Source organism: Oncorhynchus mykiss, chromosome 11 (genome assembly GCF_057628025.1).
Source record: "Oncorhynchus mykiss isolate SJ-2025 chromosome 11, ASM5762802v1, whole genome shotgun sequence".
NCBI classification, from domain to species: domain Eukaryota; kingdom Metazoa; phylum Chordata; class Actinopteri; order Salmoniformes; family Salmonidae; genus Oncorhynchus; species Oncorhynchus mykiss.
In genome coordinates this window covers 41,493,206-41,512,393 of record NC_143032.1, presented here as the reverse complement: position 1 = coordinate 41,512,393, position 19,188 = coordinate 41,493,206, and the positions used below count along the sequence as shown (strand labels likewise).

The window sequence follows — 19,188 nt, the reverse complement described above, 5'->3', positions numbered from 1 at the left end:
ATTGAACTGTATGGGAGCTGGCTCCCACAGTTTCCAGGCTAGTCTAGGGGTAGGGTTTCTGTTGGAGCTGGTTGCCAGGGCAGGGCAGGGTTTCCTGTTCCTGAGATTGCTGCCCAAGCAGTCTGGCCGCTAGAGTTATCTTTTGTCTCAGTGAGTCTGCCACCTGGGTTCGTTCCCTCCCTCCCTCAGAGACCCAGGCCATTTTGTGGCTTTTACATACTTCTCTGTGTGCCCAGCTTGTCAGTGTTTTCTTCTTTCCTGAAAACTCCTTGTGTGATAACGGGGGATTGACTACTTTAACAGTTACTTATGTAGCCAAAGAATAGAGGGAGGTTTCTCTTGCTAAAAACAGCCTTAGTAAAACAGTCAACTTTATCCCTGTGTCATGGTATGTTCAAGGTGAGTGTTTGTCATCTGCCCGGGATAAGCTCTTTACTGGGCCCACTGCAGCAGGCTTGAGGATGTAAACAAGTCAGTGAGGGCTCTTTTGTCTTCTCCATGCCCTAAAGTAACTGCCGTTCCCACCGGGGCTAACAAGAAACACTGTGTAGTGTGTGTGTGTGTGTGTGTGTGTGAGCACAGATATGACCTCAGATATCTAAATAGGTCCACGCTGCAAGAGGGCATCCACTAGGGCTGATAATATCACATGATGACACTGCTGTGTATGTGTAGGGTTGTCTCTGCTCTGCCTCTAGTAAAACATGATGGCACAGTGAGTATGGACTGTTGGTGACCCAGGCAGGAGGGTTTGGGTAGTGTCACTGGGCACACAGCTGAGCCCAAAGAGAATGTGGGGGACTGAGACCGCCTAGGCCAGGGCAAGGCAGGCACACTGGAGGAGAGGAAGTGTTTTTTGCAGTGCTGGAGGCTGCTGAGTCATGACTGAGCTGGCTACGCTGATAGAAACAGTGATCTAGGGGCCAGCGACAGGGGTGGGAGTGCCAGCGGGAGCATGCGTACAGGGGTTTTGGGTGGGGAGGAAGGGTAGTGGGGCATTGATGGTTAGTGACGCAATATATCTGGATGCTACCTATGCCTCTGACACACATTGAAGTGACGCCTCAGACTCCTATACATTATATAAAAAAACATGGTTTGTTAGTAAGCCAAAACAGAAAAAAGTGGGGCACTCAGTCAAATTTAGGTTAGAGATTTCAGTCCAAGAGACCGCACTGTTTTCCCCCCCCCCCCTCCATGCATGGCTGGGCCACTCCCCCTGATTCTGTGGTTTCTGTGATCTGTTGAGAAAGGTTCGCCCCCACTTCCTCTAGTAGACCTTACTCTGCTGCGAAAGTATGTAACGAGGAAATTATTGTTTAATACACCATGAAAGTGCGTAACTCCAGCATTGGGTTGTGTTGCTTTTTGATGTTGGGAGCCATGTTGAAAAACAAACCCTAGGCAGAGATTGTCTTTTGAAAAAAATTCCGTTCTCAGAAGGGTCATTGAATGTCTCTATTTTGGTGAGATGGATGCATCAGTCCCATTGACCCATTACTTAAAGGAAGCGTCCAGTGATTTGTTTAATTTCCTTATTCCGGTTAAAATGTGTATGAGAGTAGAAAGCTGAGGTTTGATCACTGCACCCATTGGTAAGGCAACTGGTACGTTATCTCATTTGATTGAAAAAATGCCACAGCATGTGACCTTTCGGTTATTGAAGGCAGTTGGAGACTTTGACGTTAGACTTTTTTCCACAAAAGCAATGAATTCTGACTAAAACCGTAAGGTTTATACAATATCACAATTAAGCTCAGAATGTTGGCGTTTCATAGGCCTTGGTCTTCTGTCTCGAGGGAGAGGCCACAGATGACTGCCTAGTGTGTGTGTGTGTGTATTGGCAACAGTAGTCTACAACATGGGCTCTCGTCTTGAAAAAGGAGAAGCCTCAGTTGTTTGCAGCATCTATTGAGAAATGCTAAAGCCAACTTCCTCTATCTGCACTTCATTCACTGTCACATTACTGTATTGGCTCCATTCATGTGGCCTTCTTCCTCTGTAAAGCATATGAAACTGATTTGGACTTAATCTAATCAGGTTTTATTGTCCCGCCTTTTTAGTAACTCAGGTTTATATTTTTTATTGAACCTTTTATTTAACTAGGCAAGCCAGTTAAGAACAAATTCTTATTTAAAATGACGGCCTACACCGGCCAAACTCGGACGACGCTGGGCCAATTGTGCACCGCCCTATGATACTCCCAATCACAGCCGGTTGTGATACAGCCTGGAATCGAACCAGGGTGTCTGTAGTGACCCCTCTAACACTGAGATGCAGTGCCTTAGACCGCTGCGCCACTCGAGAGTTGAGGTGTAATGAAGTTGTTCCCAAGGATACTTGAGAGAGGATACTAACGTCTAAGGATACTTTTTCCTTATTATGCTTGCTGAAAGCAAGAACACTAGACATCTCACCCTCTTTTATTATTTGCATTTCAATGGTCATAGAAGTAAATAGACTTACTTTGCTACAACAATTACTTCAAGACTAGCAAGCACACACTTTAAAAATTTTTTTTTTTAAGGATATATGCTTTAATAGTTTGACTGAGGCTACTATAATCATCCAGTAACTTTTTCCTCTTTATGAAAGTGTGTGTGTGTGTGTGTGTGTGTGTTTTCCCAATGAATCAATGACATTTTTGGGTGCAGCAGATACTTAATCTGTAAATAAATTGAATTTGTTTTATGGTATATAAAATCAGAAATCTGCTCTCCTTTCCAAATGTCCGACTACGTGTTGTGTATCATACTCTTCCCTTAGACTTCCAAAGGTCTTGGATTTTGGGTGCACAGAGGTCCTTAATGATAGTTGAAGGTTTTAAGTTTGATTTGAATAGGCCTTGGATCTATATCAATAGATTTTTTTCAAATGTAAGTGAATGTATTAAAATGGCCCCTATTAATAATACATCTCTTCCCTCCCCTGTCCCCCCAACACCTTTTTAATTTGTAGTGATTCTCAGCTGTGCTGGTTACTGCAATGAATGGTGACACTATCCATCAGGCGACAACCACAGCTTCCATTGCAGCACCGTGTGGCTGGAGGGAATTCTGCGAGTTGCATGCCATAGCCACGGCCCGGGAACTAGCCAACCACTACCGTAACTTTGCCAGGGAGCGGCCAGAGCATGATGTCATCCCACCGGACAGCTTCTCCAAGCAGTTCAGCGAGCTGTTCCAGCAGCACTTCCACAGCGAGGTGGCCGAAAAGATCCCTACATTGGCCCCTTCACACATGATGGGCCAGCTCCGCATCACCTCCTCCTCCGGGGTGCAAGACTACCGGGAGGCGGGCCAGCCTGGCGCCCCGGCCCTGTTCACCGTGCTGGACCAAAAGCCGAAGCACGGGGTGGTGGAGCAGCCCCTCCAGTGCTCATCAGCCAACCCAGGGGTGCGAGCTCGAGCACCCGCCCGGAGCCACAGCCAGGAGGAGGTGTCTGTGTCGGAGCGGCGGCCTGTGTCTGAATGGTACACCCCCACCTCACCCTCCTGCGCTGCTGCTGATGTCACACACTTCTCTGTCAGCCAGATCAGGCAGAGCGTGCGCTGTCTTCTTAAGGAGCCCCTGCCCCCACCTCAAGACCTGCTGTCGAGAGGGACGGGGGACAGGGGAATAGGAGGGACTCTGGACGAAGTGGCGGCCTTATCGTTGTCAGCGTTGACTGTGAACCCTTCCCCCGAGACCACTGCCTCTGCCTCGTCCATGGCGGTCCACCTCCTAGACCGTCTGGCCAGCAGGTTTGGCAGTAGGCAGAGTGTGAAGCGCGGGCCGCAGGCTGCGGGCAGCTGCAAAGAGGGGCAGCTGAGGTACCTGGTGGTTGACGACACTATCTCGGACATGCAGCATCGCTGGGAGCGCTGCCGCCTACTGGTGAGGAAGATCAGAGACGGCCTAGCAGGAGAGAGGTTCCAGCTGGAGCTCTATGACCCCCCCAAGGTAAAGACCCCTGGTCCCAGCTGATGAACTGGGCTCTCCCCTTCTACTATCACATTAATCTGGCTCTTTCTGATGGGATTTTATTTCATTAAACTGGGCTTCACCTATTATTGGCAATTGCTGCTGCAAGAGCACTGATAATTTGGAAGTGACGTTTAGGTTGCTCTACCTAAACTCGCTGTCAAATACAGGTGATCTAAAGCTTGACATAAACATTTCAGTTCAGCTGGCATGGTCCTTCTCTGAGCAGTAACCATATTGGGCTCTCATCGAGTGTTAACTTTAACTACAATAGATGTAGCACCCTAAGGGGTACTATAGACACACACATTAAGCACATTCCTTATATTTACAACAGCAGTATAGCCTACCTAGCTGGCATGAAAATAAACCGCGGGGAAAAGTGTCCTCCATTCGCTATTTAAGTGCATAGATGACATCCCGCTGACCTGGTTTCGATACAGGTGCATGATAATGGTCCATTCTAAATCAAAACAACTTTCACACATAAACTCAGCAAAAAAAATAAACGCCCTCACTGTCAACTGCGTTTATTTTCAACTTACACTTAACATGTGTAAATACAGTGCCTTGCAAAAGTATTCGGCCCCCTTGAACTTTGCGACCTTTTGCCACATTATAGGCTTCAAACATAAAGATATAAAACTGTATTTTTTTGTGAAGAATCAACAACAAGTGGGACACAATCATGAAGTGGAAGGACATTTATTGGATATTTCAAACTTTTTTAACAAATCAAAAACTGAAAAATTGGGCATGCAAAATTATTCAGCCCCTTTACTTTCAGTGCAGCAAACTCTCTCCAGAAGTTCAGTGAGGATCTCTGAATGATCCAATGTTGACCTAAATGACTAATGATGATAAATACAATCCACCTGTGTGTAATCAAGTCTCCGTATAAATGCACCTGCACTGTGATAGTCTCAGAGGTCCGTTAAAAGCGCAGAGAGCATCATGAAGAACAAGGAACACACCAGGCAGGTCCGAGATACTGTTGTGAAGAAGTTTTAAAGCCCGATTTGGATACAAAAAGATTTCCCAAGCTTTAAACATCCCAAGGAGCACTGTGCAAGCGATAATATTGAAATGGAAGGAGTATCAGACCACTGCAAATCTACCAAGACCTGGCCGTCCCTCTAAACTTTCAGCTCATACAAGGAGAAGACTGATCAGAGATGCAGCCAAGAGGCCCATGATCACTCTGGATGAACTGCAGAGATCTACAGCTGAGGTGGGAGACTCTGTCCATAGGACAACAATCAGTCGTATATTGCACAAATCTGGCCTTTATGGAAGAGTGGCAAGAAAGCTATTTCTTAAAGATATCCATAAAAAGTGTCGTTTAAAGTTTGCCACAAGCCACCTGGGAGACACACCAAACATGTGGAAGAAGGTGCTCTGGTCAGATGAAACCAAAATTGAACTTTTTGGCAACAATGCAAAACGTTATGTTTGGCGTAAAAGCAACACAGCTGAACACACCATCCCCACTGTCAAACATGGTGGTGGCAGCATCATGGTTTGGGCCTGCTTTTCTTCAGCAGGGACAGGGAAGATGGTTAAAATTGATGGGAAGATGGATGGAGCCAAATACAGGACCATTCTGGAAGAAAACCTGATGGAGTCTGCAAAAGACCTGAGACTGGGACGGAGATTTGTCTACCAACAAGACAATGATCCAAAACATAAAGCAAAATCTACAATGGAATGGTTCAAAAATAAACATATCCAGGTGTTAGAATGGCCAAGTCAAAGTCCAGACCTGAATCCAATCGAGAATCTGTGGAAAGAACTGAAAACTGCTGTTTACAAATGCTCTCCATCCAACCTCACTGAGCTCGAGCTGTTTTGCAAGGAGGAATGGGAAAAAATGTCAGTCTCTCGATGTGCAAAACTGATAGAGACATACCCCAAGCGACTTACAGCTGTAATCGCAGCAAAAGGTGGCGCTACAAAGTATTAACTTAAGGGGGCTGAATCATTTTGCACGCCCAATTCTTCAGTTTTTGATTTGTTAAAAAAGTTTGAAATATCCAATAAATGTCGTTCCACTTCATGATTGTGTCCCACTTGTTGTTGATTCTTCACAAAAAAATAGTTTTATATCTTTATGTTTGAAGCCTGAAATGTGGCAAAAGGTCGCAAAGTTCAAGGGGGCCGAATACTTTCGCAAGGCACTGTATTTGTATGAACATAACAAGATGCATAAACTGAACAAGTTCCACAGACACGTGACTAACTGAAATTGAATAATGTGTCCCTGAACAAAGGGTCAAAATCAAAAGTAACAGTCAATATCTGGTATGGCCACCAGCTGCATTAAGTACTGCAGTGCATCTCCTCCTCATGGACTGTACCAGATTTGCCAGTTCTTGCTGTGAGATGTTACCCCACTCTTCCACCAAGGCACCTGCAAGTTCCCGGAAATTTCTGGGGGGAATGGCTCTAGCCCTCACCCTCCGATCCAACAGGTCTCAGACGTGCTCAATGGGATTGAGATCCGGGCTCTTCGCTGGCCATGGTAGAGCACTGACATGCACGCACAGAACGAGTAGTATGGCTGGTGGCATTGTCATGCTGGAGGGTCATGTCAGGATGAGCCTGACAGGAAGGGTACCATATGTGGGAGGAGGATGTCTTCCCTGTAACGCACAGCGGTGAGATTGCCTGCAATGACAGCAAACTCAGTCCGATGATGCTGTGACACACCGCCCCAGACCATGACGGACCCTCCACCTCCAAATCGATCCTGCTTCAGAGTACAGACCTCGGTGTAACTCTCATTCCTTTGACGATAAACGCAAATCCAACCATCACCCCTGGTGAGACAAAACCGTGACTCGTCAGTGAAGAACTCGGGCAGTTGTTGTTGCCATCCTGTCCCGCATGTATGATGTTCGGATGTACTGATCCTGTGCAGGTGTTGTTACATGTGGTCTGCCACTGCAAGGACGATCAGCTGTCCGTCCTGTCTCCCTGTAGTGCTGTCTTAGGTGTCTCACAGTACGGACACTGCAATTTATTGCCCTGGCCATGTCTGCAGTCCTCATGCTTCCTTGCAGCATGCCTAAAGCACGTTCACGCAGATGAGCAGGGACCCTGGGCATCTTTCTTTTGGTGTTTGTCAGAGTCAGTAGAAGTTTCCATAACTGTGACCTTAGTGTCTTAACGACCGTTCCACAGGTACATGTTCATTAATACAATGAAGATCTGAGAAGTTATTTGGATATTTACGAATGATCTTTGAGAGGTTCCTGAAAAGGGACGTTTCTTTTTTTTTATGAGTTTATATTATTTAGTATATGTAAAGACAAGATTAAATCACGAATAGTCTAATGGGTGACAATATTAGCCTATCAGTTGTGAAATACATATTATCACTTGTGAATGATGCCCAGCATAAGAAACAAAGCCTTTTTCTGCGACTTTTTCTAATCATAGTCGCACACCCTATGTAGCTTTTGATACAAATATTATTTAAACAAAAGGGGTCCAAATAACTGATTGAAATGTAAAGCGGATTAATGAGTTTACAAGGGGTGCCCAAGTGGCATGCATACGCAGTGCGTGAGTTTCAAGTTTGTGGAAGATAATTTTCACCATATAAATGCATCTTTAAACTAAAAGCATTACATGCATAATTGCATTTGCGGTCACTTTTGACAATGTTGTTTTGTGCTAATGGAACTTTTGAACTTTTCTGTGATTATAATGTGAATAAATAGCCTAATAGTTTATAAACATTTTAAGCTAAACATTCTGATCTGTTGTGTCAGCCACAATGCTTAAAAAAGTTTTTTTGATGCTAGTGGTTGTATTAATTTGGGATCTATGGATCTATCGCATCCCACAACTGTCCCAGACTATGTTTGGAATATTTAGGATAGAATAGGTTTACCTTTTGTACTATGGGGGATAGTAGATTGACATACAGTGCTTCGAAAGACAGATTATTTAACTTTTAATTCACTGTATCACTATTCCATTGGGTCAGAAGTTTACATACACTAAGTTGACTTTGCCTTTAAACAGCTTGGAAAATTCCAGAACATGATGTCATGGCCTTAGAAGCTTCTGATAGGCTAATTGACATAATTTGAGTCAATTGGAGGTATACCTGCGGATGTATTTCAAGGCCCTTCTTCAAACTCGGCCCCTCTTCAATTGACATCATGGGAAAATCAAAAGAAATATTACTGCCATGTATGAGAAACGCATTTCAGTATATAGTTTCCAAGAGAATCTTCGCTACAACACATCATTTTCAAGATGTCAACAATTGCTTCAGGGAAAGTCTGAAGAATACATCTCAGAACAATCACACAATGTGGTAAATTCACTATCTTCTGAAGCGAATATACGGTGCATCTATAGCCATCACATCCAGATTTTATGGATGTTACGGATATCAATACGCCAAAAAAGGATACTGATAATGAAAAGAGAAACCAATTATAGACCATATAAAACCTTGATAGAAGGTTAGAATTACAGAGAAAGTTTCAAGATGTTCTGATGTAAGGTGCATTTTTGACAAAACATTTTCCTAAAAATACTTTATGAATGTTACATTGCTTGTCCCATTTGTTTCAATAACATCTCATCTTCATAACTAACACTGGGGGACAGTGTGGAAAAACGAGTTCTGTGAGCCCTTTCTAAAAGCCATGAAATGTGATTGATTGACAAATACTTTTTTGAGACTTGACATCCTACTCTGTAATGGTCTAAATTCATACAATTTCCCAACTGAACATTTCAAATGAAGTCTGAACTCTAACAAAAATACATTTTTTTTTAAAAAGATACATTTGACCATGGTTTCATTCGAAAATGACTAACTTTATTTGTGGATGCTCAGGTTGACTTTCCCACGGAATTGCCACAATGGAAAATACTTTTTAAACTACCAAACCTCATCGGCCATCTGTTTTTTGTTAGGGCCTATACTTCAAACTCACAAAGCAACATGCAGCGTTAATTTCAGTCACACTGCATACCACAACTAAGCATCTGAAAATGTAGCCTAAGCCAGTGAAAACAGTTACTCAATTAGACTCCCTCAAGAGTTACAGGAAACGTAATGAGTGATGAAAAAGACATGCTTTAGCACTCAGAATAACCCTCTCTGCCTTGTTCTTTTTAATCAAAGTTAAAGCTACGCAAATTTGTTACTGTCTTCTCTTAGGCTATCAGTATGCACACCAGTGAGTTTCTTGTTTAGGCCTAGTCACTACATCGTTATGGAACCAGGAATGTGAAGTGACTCAAACCTTGCATGAAATTGTGGGAATTGTTCCACAATTTGCTATTGGGGAAATGTTTTTCTGCTTTTTAATATAGTCTTTATATAATGTTACAATGATCCATTATTGGGATGTAATGTAATATAGGCCTATTTCCAAATGCTTATGTCCTTATGATATTATATGAACTGATATTGCAATCTAGGCCTAGACTATTTGGTAAAAAAAAACAATATCAATTTGAAGAGAATAGATAACCAAACTAGGGATGCAAATGTCTGTCAATGTTGGTTCCGACGAACCAACCCTCATTAACTGATCAATAAACTGTATTTTTTTCCCCCTCAAACAGTAAAATAAAAAAACATGCTATGCATACATACAAGGAACTGACATTTTTCATTAAGAGCTTAATGAAAACATGGAATAATGGCAAGCCTATTGTCTTAAAGGCTATAGCCTATTATTGAACGTGCAAATGCTGTAATGAAATCTCATCGACGGGGCTGTAGTGGAGCAGGTTGAAAGCTTAAAGTTCCTTGGTGTCCACATCACCAACAAACTAACATGGTCCAAGCACACCAAGAAAGTCGTGAAGAGGGCATGGCGAAACCTATTCCCCCTCAGGAGACTTGGCATGGGTCCTCAGATCCTCAAAAGGTTCTACAGCTGCACCATCGAGAGCATCCTGACGGGTTGCATCCCTGCCTGGTATGGTAACTATTCTGCTTCCGATCTCAAGACACTACAGAGGGTAGTGCGTACGGCTCCAGTACATCACTGGGGCCAAACTTCCTGCCATCCAGGACCTCTATACCAGGTGGTGTCAGAGGAAGGCCCTAAAAATTGTCAAATTGTCCAGCCACCCTAGTCATAGACTGTTCTCTCTGCTACCGCAAGGCTTGCGGTTCCCGGAGCACCAAGTCTAGGTCCAAGAGGCTTCCAAACAGATTCTACCTCCAAGCCATGACTCCTGAACATCTAATTAAATGGCTACCCACACTATTTGCATTGCCCCCCCCCCCCCCCACCCTTTAAGCTGCTGCTGCTACTCTGTTATTATCTATGCATAGTCACTTTAATAACTCTACCTACATGTACACTTCCGTTCAAAACTTTGGGGTCACTTAGAAATGTCCTTGTTTTCCATGAAAACATACATAAAATGAGTTGCAAAATGAATAGGAATTATAGTCACGATATTAACAATGTAATAAATGTTTTTTTATTTTTTATTGAAATTATAATTGTGTCCTTCAAACTTTGCTTTTGTCAAAGTATCCTCCATTTGCAGCAATTACAGCCTTGCAGACCTTTGGCATTCTAGTTGTCAATTTGTTGAGGTATTCTGAAGATTACACCCCATGCTTGTTGGATTGGCTTGATGAGCACGTCTACGTACCATACTGTCTAGCTGCTCCCACAACAGCTCAATAGGGTTGAGATCCAGTGACTGCGATGGCCACTCCATTATAGACAGAATACCAGCTGACGGCTTCTTCCCTAAATAGTTATTGCATAGTTAGGAGCTGTGATTTGGGTCCTGTTGTTGGACACATGGTATGCCTGTGAGTGATGGCCTTCCTTTTTCAAGATCCCTTTTACCCTGTACAAATCTTCCACTTTATCACCACCAAAGCACCCCATTGCCTCGACCATGCTTGACAGATGGCGTCAAGCACTCCTCCAGCATCTTCATTTTTTCTGCGTCTCACGAATGTTGTTCTTTGTGATCCGAACACCTCAAACTTAGCTTTGTCTGTCCATAACACTTCTTTCCACTCTTCCTCTGTCCAGTGTCAGTGTTCTTTTGCCCATCTTAATCTTTTCTTTTTATTGGCCAGTCTGAGATATGGCTTTTTCTTTGCAACTCTGCCTAGAAGGCCAGCATCTCGGAGTCACCTCTTCACTTTTGACGGATGTTTTGCTGGTACTATTTAATGAAGCTGCCAGTTGAGGACTTGTGAGGTGTCTGTTTCTCAAACCAGACATTCCAATGTATTTGTCATCTTGCTCAGTTGTGCACCGGGGCCTTCCACTCCTCTTTCTATTCTAATTAGAGCCAGTTTGCTCTGTTTCGTGAAGGGAGTAGTACACAGTGTTGTACAAGATCTTCAGTTTCTTGGCAGTTTCTCACATGGAATAGCCTTCATTTCTCAGAACAAGAATAGACTGACGAGTTTCAGAAGAAAGTACTTTGTTTCTGGCCATTTTGAGCCTGTAATCGAACCCACAAATGCTGATGCTCCAGATACTCAACGAGTCTAAAGAAGGCCAGTTTTATTGCTTCTTTAATCAGTACAACAGTTTTCAGCTGTAATAACATAATTTCAAAAGGGTGTTCTAATGAACAATTAGCATTTTTTAAATTATAAACTTAGATTAGCTAACACAACGTGCCATTGGAACACAGGAGTGATGGTTTCTGATAATGGGCCTCTATACGCCTATGTAGATATTCCATTAAAAATCTGCCGTTTCCAGCTACAATAGTCATTTACAACATTAACAATGTTTACACTGTATTTTTGATAAATTTGATGTTATTTTGGGGCGGCAGGTAGCCTAGTAGTTAGAGCGTTGTGCCAGTAACCGAAAGGTTGGTGGATGGAATCTCTGAGCTGACAAGGTAAAAATCTGTCATTCTGCCCCTGAACAAGGCCATTAACCCATGGTTCCTAGGCCGTCATTGTAAATAAGAATTTGTTCTGCCTAGTTAAGCTTTTTTTTTCCATTCAATTATTATAATTTTTTTCAAAAACAAGGACATTTCTAAGTGACCCCAAACTTTTGAACGGTAGTGTACATATTACCTCAATTACCTCGACTAACTGGTGCCCCGCACACTGACTTTATTATGTTTTTTGGGGGGGTATTTTTCTTACTGCATTGTTGGTTAAGGGGTGGTAAAGTAAGGAATACATACAGCTGTTGTATTTGGCGCATGTGCCAAATCAGATTTGATTTAATGAAGTAGCTAATAAAATGTCATTTTCAAGCACTTGCCAAAATGCAATTCGCGGGAAAACACCTTTCTAAACAGCACCCCTCATGCGAGCGGTTCCATATGTGACAGAGAAATGGCAAAAATTGCAGTTAGAAACTTAGAGGGGGAATCTAATAGCAACAACCAGGATGGGTTGCTAATATGATTAGGATTGTGCCTGTTGGCTTTTGGACAACGAAAGAACGTTGATATGAAAACCAATAGAACAGGGGAGCATTGGGAATTTTGGATGAAAAGCATGCCCAAATTAAACTGCCTGCTACTCAGCCATAAAAGCTAGAATATGCATATAATTAGTAGATTTGGATAGAAAATCTTCTGAAGTTTGTAAAAATGTTTGAATGATGTCCGTGAGTATACCAGAACTCATATGGCAGGCAAAAACCTGAGAAGAAATCCAACCAGGAAGTGGGAAATCTGAGGTTTGTAGTTTTTCAACTCTTCACCTATCGAATACACAGTGTCTATGGGGTCACATTGCACTTCCTAAGGCTACCACTAGATGTCAACAGTCTTTAGAACCTTGTTTGATGCTTCTACTGTGAAGTGGGGGCGAATGAGGAGGGAATGAGTCAGAGGTCTGCCAGCGAGCCATGCGCGTTCACGCGATAGTTAGCTTGAGTTCCATTGCATTTCTGAAGACAGGAATTCTCCGGTTGGAACATTATTGAAGATCTATGTTAAAAACATCCTAAAGATTGATTCTATACATTGTTTGACATGTTTCTACGAACTGTAACGGAACTTTTTGACTTTTTGTCTGCACCTAGTGATCGCGCATCATGAATTTGGATTACTGGGCTAAACGCGCGAACAAAAAGGAGGTATTTGGACATATGATGGACATTATCAAACAAAACAAACATTTATTGTGGAACTGGGATTCCTGGGAGTGCATTCTGATGAAGATCATCAAAGGTAAGTGAATATTTATAATGCTATTTCTGACTAATGTTGACTCCACAACATGGAGGATATCTCCTTTGGGTTGTTTTGGTCTCTGAGCGCTGTACTCAGATTATTGCATGATGTGCTTTTTCCGTCTAGTTTTTTAAAAATCTGACACAGTGGTTGCATTAAGGAGAAGTGGATCTAAAATTCCATGCATAACAGTTGTATCTTTCAGCAATGTTTATTATGATTATTTCTGTAAATTGATGTGGCTCTCTGCAAAATCATCGAATGTTTTGGAACTACTGAACATAACGCCGCCAATGTAAACTCAGATTTTTTTATATAAATATGAACTTTACGGAACAAAACATACATGTATTGTGTAACATGAAGTCCTATGAGTGTCATCTGATGAAGATCATCAAAGGTTAGTGATTCATTGTATCTCTATTTCTGCTTTTTGTGACTCCTCTCTTTGGCTGGAAAAATGTCTGTGTTTTTCTGTGACTTGGCTCTGACCTAACATAATCGTTTGGTGTGCTTTCGTCGTAAAGCCTTTTTGAAATCGGACCCTGTGGCTGGATTCACAACAAGTGTATCTTTAAAAGGGTGTAAAATACTTTTATGTTTGAGGAATTTTAATTATGGGATTTCTGTTTTGAATTTGGCACCCTGCGGTTTCACTGGCTGTTGACGAGCGTCTCATGTACCCTAGAGAGGTTAACGGCATGAGGAAGTCTATAAAATAATTGCCGCGACATTTCTATGGTTGGATTTTGGCACGGCTAATTTCAAGCAAGGTAAGACATTCCTCGTTATTTGAGGTAAAGTAAAACGTTCAGGTTTCAAACAAGTATACTGCCTCAAGCTCACATTGTATTGGTGGGTGACGCGCTGATTGCCTGTTTACTGTTGACTATAGCCTATGCACTCGAATGGGAGGCGCACTTTTATTTACGTGTTGAGATGGAGAAATAAAAATAATGTATTTTTAATCGTATCCATCAAAACAGTTTGAACACGCAATTGCGTTTAGAATTGTTATTTGTTGCGCAATGACTGGGTTTATAAAAGCAGGTTTCACTCCAGTACCAGCTTTTTGAGGAGCAGCTCTTGCGCTGTCTGATAGGTGATAGGCCATTCCGCTCCCCAAACTAGACTCTGTGTGCTGTGCACCATGTGATTAAGATACGGCGACGAACGAAAATACACATGCGCCAATTTAATTCCACTAAATTATGCAAAGTAACCTATAGACCGATAAGCATGACCATTCCAATGTATTTTCAGCGGCTAACTGATTAATTGTTAACCATTAACATCCCTAAACCAAACACCATATTTTCTGGAATGTATAAATCAGAACACCTGCTACTAGCCTACTGCACACAGACAAATGAAAACCAACTCAACTGGCTCTAGTACAGAGTTCATAATCATCCAAAGAGGTGACTAGACACTGCAGTTTCAGTTTTCATCACTCGGGTCTCAATATCAAACCAACTGTTTTTCTCTTACCAGTGTCCTGTTTCTCAAAAACCCTAAGCAATTTGGCAACCATGAAATGGTAGAATTATGTAGGCAAAAATAATCTATACATTTAGTTTGCTTGTTCCAGGTAGGCATAAAGGCATTGCCAAGGTATTATCTGCTACGTAATATGCCTACTAGACCTGAATTCATTAAAATGCCACCATTTTCATTGTATGTGCTATAATTACATATTTTTTTGTTCAAGCTTAGTAAGTAATCATAGGCTAACCATTGTATGGGAGTTGACACTACGCATATTATTGTGTATGTCCACATGTGAGAGAGAAACAGTTAACACACCGACAGTGACTGTGTGCAAAGGGCAATGTGTGGTTAATTAATGTTGCTTTTAAATGTGCTTATTGAGATGTATAGCTTTCTGCCATTTTAAAATGTGTCAGTGGCCTCCTTAAGTGTAGACTGGCAAGTGTCCTCCGGTGGAAATAGATCTGAATGTAACGTGCCATGTTTCTATCAGAATTGTAGCGCAGTAAAATTATCCTGATAATTTTGCACATAACACCCAAGCTGCCATTTTGATAATGTATGTTTTTGTGATTTTAAACTAGGAAAACCTGCTGTCACAGAAATAGTATTTAAATGTCTTTTAGCAGCAGCGGTCAAGTAAACGGGCAATGCTGATGCTGGATGTCAAAACAATGTGTATTTGATTGACCTCTGCTCTTTTAAAAAATACATTACATTTTAACACTTACTGTGAGTGGAGGTTTTTGTTTTGTTTAGTTAGTCTCACTTTCAGGCTAAACCATTTCCCAAAATGGTCAAATCAGTCCATTCTCCATGCGCTGACCTCTGGACCAAAACGCTGCTCTCTTACCAATAATCTTACTATAGGTCTATACAGTACATTCGGAAAGTATTCAGATCCCTTGACTTTTTCAACATTTTGTGTATGCACGTGCATACGTTTAAGTTTGTGCGTGTGTGCGTGCACATGCGAGCACAGAAGCAAACAATCAGAGGTAAGGAGGACTGGTAAAAGTGGGAGACTGTGAGTGTACACTCCAGACATTTGCTCTCCCTTGTCTTTGTCCACTGCTGGGCACAGAATGAAACATGTACAGCTCTGCAGTTTTGGCCTCTGACCGGGGCTCCTAAAATAACAGGGACTGTCCCCGGCAAAACAGGCCCAGAGGTGCAGCACCGATAAAGCTGCCTTCGTGGCTCAGGGGCTTAGTGGTGGTGTCTGGTTCTGTCTGTCAGTTGGTCTGTGTACACTGGCCCTGGCTCTGTAAAAAGCTATTCAGGCAGATCAGTCAATCACACGGGTCCACTCATCTTGTGTACAGGCTAAAGACTGTAAACCAACACACAGTACCATGTCTCACACACACAGGGGGGTAGGGGCACACAGCCAAAGAGAGGGGAGGCATAGACAGAGTGATAGGGGAAAGGTAATTTAAAAGAGAGAAAATGACCAGAGACTGAGGGAGCAGAGGAAAGGGGTTGCAGAGACAGAGGTAGGCTAGATGAGAGACAAAGCTCCCCTTAGGGGCTTTCCACAGGCAACTCTGCAAGATCACGTGCACTAGCACTGTGGTTACAGGTCCATCACAGAGCGATGAGCATTGTTGCCCACAACACACACACATCAGCGAACTAGTGTTGCACGGTATACCAAAACGTCTGTATTTTTTCGATACTAGAACATAAATGGTCTTGTACTAGAATTTGTGTCGATTTCTTTACTTATGTCAAATGTGTCTCACGGATCCAGACAGTCTATATCAGTGCAGCCGACCACTTGTTCCTTGTTATAATGCGCACTGTGCCTGCTCCACTTACACATGCTAGCCTGTTGCGCCATTGTTTAGACGGCTTGTTGCGGAAGCTTCCGTAGGCTGGTGTCCTTGAGCAACAAAATCAAAACTATTCGCTTTCACCAAAATATAGTTTCCAGTCAACAGAGGCATATCCCATATCTCTAGGAAAGATTTGACATGTTGAATGTGTCCTTCACTATCAAACGAACATTTTAAAACATGTTTTTATCCAGGGTCTCCCATTTTATGCCTGTGGGTTGCCTTTGTAGTCCCTTCTAGACCACCCAGTCATGCGAGAGTAAGGTACAAGGTAATCTCCCACTTCTACAGACAGAAAATGGGGTTTAGATGCTTATTTAACAGTGAAGGACACATTCAACACGTAGAATCGTAAGTATTTTTCCTAAAAGATACTGATTATGCCTCCGTAGTACTGGAAACTTTATTTTGGTGAAATCGAATAGTTTAGATTTCATTGATCAAGGACGCCAGGCTACAGAAGCTTTCGCAACGAGCCATCTGTAAACAATGGCTCGTGAAGCAAGCTAGCCTGCCCTGGGAGTCGGGCTGCATCATGTTAGCTCCCATCATGTTCTACGTGTTGAGTCACGATAATCTACTCTTGTGCACTCTGGACACCTCTAACGATCATCAGTTCTCTAATGGCCTGGTACTCAGGGCTTTATTATCCCTCTAACCACTCTGTCATAAATCCAAATGCAGTTGAAAATCACATAAAAACGGTTAAAACTCACATCACTGTGAGTGATCAATTTGAAGAAAGATGTTCAACATGGTCATTTTGGATGTTTCAAAACCTAACACATATGCATATTAGAGCTTATGCATACGCTAAAGTGCATTCGGAAAGTATTCAGACCCCTTTACTTTCCAGATTTTGTTACGTTACAGCCTTATTTTATTTTATTTTATTGATTTAAATGTTTTTCCCCTCATCAATCTACACACAATATCCCATAATAACAAAGCAAAAACAGTTTTTATTTTAGCAAATGTATTAAAAGTAAAAAACTGAAATCATATTTACATATGTATTCAGACTCTTTACTCAGTACTTTGTTTCAATGCACTGTATATGCATAGGCCTATATAAGTCCAAGCCCCAAAAAACGTAATTAAAAATGATTGTCCCGTTATACAAAGCACAGCCTACCGCATATTACACATGGCAGAAACATTTTCTTTAATTGATAGTTTTTGGTACAGTTAGCCTATAATTATAGTGAATTTGTATTTGCTTTTTGAATAGAATAGTAACATAGTTAATAGGCTGACATATTAGCTTTAGCTACAGAATATCTTACCACCATGTATTTCCATCTTCTCCCCTCTCTCCTTTCCTTTTTCCAGTGCGCAGAGAGAGGGGCTTTCAACAGTTGAAATATGTTTAGTTGTGAAAACATGTTACTTTTGATGTTCCCGAACAGATTTCACTTGCCCAAACACTTGTGGCTGCAGGAACAGGGTTGGAGAGCCCATGGCATACAGAGGTTGGGAGTAATGTCACGTAGCGAAATAACCGGAGTAGCCTACCCAACATGAGTGAAAAATGAACATGCGCTAAAGTGGTCTCCATTCGCTATTTGAGTGCATATTAAATCAAAACACACTGATCTTCTACCAAATCAAACCCACCCCAACCCCCTCCCATGCTCTAACAGAGCACCAACCCAACATCAGACTTAAATGAGGCATGTATACAATGAGCAATATTATCAAATAGTAAAAATAATATTATTCAAAAAAGTTAAAAAATGATACATTCTAATTTGGGTTGGTTTATGGAGTTGTGAAATTAGCTGGGTCCATGTCTTCTACAAAGGATAGGATGGAGTAGTGTATTTTCTCTAGCTTGAGATGTTGCATAGCTTACTTTTCAAATGGTTAAAAGTAGGAAGAAACCATCCTTCCACTTAAATGCCAGCATGTTGCCCATAGAACTGTTTAACCTCTCTTGGGTAGGGGTCAGTATTTTCACGTCCGGATGAAAAGCATGCACAAAGTAAACTGCCTGTTACTCAGGCCCAGAAGCTAGGATATGCATATATGGTAGAAACCACTCTAAAGTTTCTAAAACTGTTAAAATTATGTGTGCGAGTATAACAGAACTGATATGGCAGGCGAAACCCTGAGGACAAACCATCCCACAAAAAAAATCTGCCTTCCACTGTTTCCAATGGCTTTCATGTTTATTATGAGGCAAACTCCTAGGGCTTCCACTAGATGTCAACAGTCTTTAAAGAGTTTCAGGCTGGTTTTTGGAAAAATTAGATAGAAGTTGTAGTTTTTCTAAGTGGCTCCCATTTTGGCTGTAGTGTTTCCATGCGCGTGAGTGAAAGCACATTCTTTGTTATTTATCTCCGGTAATGAACATACTATTCTCCGTCTTAAATTGTATCAAATCAAAAGGACAATTTGTGATGTAACTGGGACTTTTTTGAGTGCCAACAGACGAAGATCTTCAAAGGTAAGGCATTTATTATTTAGCTATTTCTGACTTTCGTGTCGCTCCTGCCTGGTTGAAAAAATGTTTTAAAGGTTTTTGTATTATCAGATAATCGCATGGTGTGCTTTCGCCATAAAGCCTTTTTGAAATCTGACACAGCGGCTGGATTAACAGGAAGTTAAGCCTTATTTTGATATATAATACTTGTATTTTCATTAATGTTAAATATTTATATTTCCGTAATTTGAAATTCGTGCTCTGCAATTTCACCGGATGTTGGCCAGGTGGGACGCT

The 19,188-nt window shown here is 41.9% G+C and overlaps 1 protein-coding gene across 6 annotated transcripts in view; it reads left to right on the top strand.

Annotated features, from left to right (window-relative positions):
• Nucleotides 1-19,188, top strand: part of LOC110535686 (SH2B adapter protein 3) — a 59,987-nt gene that overhangs the window by 12,100 nt on the left and 28,699 nt on the right. For 4 of the 6 annotated variants that reach the window (XR_016484479.1, XR_016484478.1, XM_021620855.3 and 1 more), the window contains exon 2: nt 2,959-3,942. The exons of the other annotated variants lie outside the window; for them this stretch is intronic. Coding sequence is in view for 2 of the 4 variants with exons in the window: in XM_021620855.3 (XP_021476530.1) it covers nt 2,986-3,942 (957 nt within the window). In the remaining 2 variants the exon portion in view is untranslated. The remainder of the gene's footprint in view (nt 1-2,958; nt 3,943-19,188) is intronic. 6 annotated transcript variants of the gene reach the window in all.